At 35.4% G+C, this 1657-nt stretch overlaps 1 protein-coding gene across 1 annotated transcript in view; it reads left to right on the top strand.

The window, feature by feature from the left end:
* LOC107573743 (uncharacterized) overlaps positions 1–1657 on the top strand; it is a gene marked incomplete at both ends in the record, with an annotated part of 23552 nt that overhangs the window by 11019 nt on the left and 10876 nt on the right. Inside the window, 2 exons of the mRNA XM_016260188.1 lie at positions 512–651; positions 896–1090. Of these exons, the coding sequence (XP_016115674.1) occupies positions 512–651; positions 896–1090 (335 nt within the window). The remainder of the gene's footprint in view (positions 1–511; positions 652–895; positions 1091–1657) is intronic.

Raw genomic sequence — 1657 nt, 5'->3', positions numbered from 1 at the left:
ACAGCTGATAAAAACATCACAATAATCCACAGCACTCCAGTCCACTGGCGTCTTGAGAAGCCAAAAGCTGTGTGTTTGTAAGAAACAAATCCATTTTAACTCCAAACCCTTGCTTCTGTCTAAAATAACGAGTCCATAATTCATAAGAATTACTTGGATATGGCTTTATTCAGTGAAAAAGTTGTCTGGTCTCAATCAGGAGAGAAATATGCACGGATCAAGCACCATTTACAAGCCAAAACAGTTCTAAAAAAAGGCAAATATGTGGAGACAACAGGAGATGGAACTTTTCACTGGAGGAATCACTGCATTATTGAACTGTGAACTGTCGATAATGTTAACAAATGGAGCTTTACTCTAAAGTGTTATCATTTTACGTAAACTAAGGGATGAGTCAAATCATCATTGTAGCACAGATGTCTTTAAAGAGGTCTGGTGGAGTCAGCAGTAGATTGGAGTCAATAAATACCATAAATTCAGCTCTTTTGATTCTTGTGTATAATTCATTGTTGTTTATGTTGTTCACAGATCCAAAAATGGTGTGATGCAGAGGAGCAGTCATGGCAGAAAGACAAAGATGACACAGAGAAAACTCTGCTGAAAATAGAGCAGAGACTACAAGATGTTCAGTCTGTTCTTATACGAGCAAAGGTAACAAATCCTTGACATTTACTCAAATATACAGACTAGACGAATGCCTGAATCTGATCAGACTAGTTCGATTGTGGATTAGAGATTTATGTGAACTGCTGAGCTTGAATGAATTGAAAAGTAATCAAATTCCAGAGATGGTACAAGAATGTGCAGTATTAAATAATAATAAGTAATGAAGATTTATGAAATTTCAGACGTCTTTGAGGTATTGCATAATTTGTGCATGTAATTTTTTTTCTAGGAGAAAAAAGAAAAAGGGACGTTGTTGATAAAGGAAGTGGAGAGAAAAAGCAAAGGAATACATTACCCTGAAACCGAGGCTTTTGGTTGCAAAGCCACCACTTTCAAAACCAGCGTGACCGGGTTTCTCTTGAAAGCTGAGGAGCGTAAATCTGAGCTGGAGACGTCTGTCGATCTCTATCGTTTCTGTGAAGAGGTTCGTCAACAAACACGGACAATTAACTGCCCTATTCAAGTCAACGTGAAACATTTGCAAGCCGTTTTATTTCTGCAATGTATTTATTTGTGAAGCAAGGTATTCTGCGAGAGAGAATTACTGAAAGACTGAAAGCAATCTATTGGAGTAATTAGCAAGGCTCCCCATAGAATTTGAAACTATGTTCTCCAGGCCTTAAAAAATACGAAAAATCTTAAAATTAATGGAATTTGTAGTTACTAGTAGTTTCTAATTGTGCAGAGCAATAATATGTAATTGGTATAATATTGCTCTTGGGTAAAATAAAATGTGCTTGCAAACCCTAGTGATTTTTGATTAGCAAATTAATTATTTTCAATGAATCAGTCAAAAGTACTCATAAATGATTGATGAATGAACGATGAGTCAGTCAGAATCAAAATTATTTCGAGATATCATTTGACATAAATCCTTGTGTAATTATCACAAACAACTTGAAAGCTAATTGGAAAGGTCATTACAAATTATTAGTCAACAATTGTGGTCCCTGGGACAAAAAAAAAGTGTATTAAGAAAGTACATTGGATC

This window comes from Sinocyclocheilus grahami, unplaced genomic scaffold, assembly GCF_001515645.1.
Source record: "Sinocyclocheilus grahami isolate Dianchi unplaced genomic scaffold, SAMN03320097.WGS_v1.1 scaffold2021.1, whole genome shotgun sequence".
Classification (NCBI taxonomy): Eukaryota; Metazoa; Chordata; class Actinopteri; order Cypriniformes; family Cyprinidae; genus Sinocyclocheilus; species Sinocyclocheilus grahami.
Note: the sequence above shows the minus strand (reverse complement) of the source record. Positions and strands in the feature narration are given on the sequence as shown.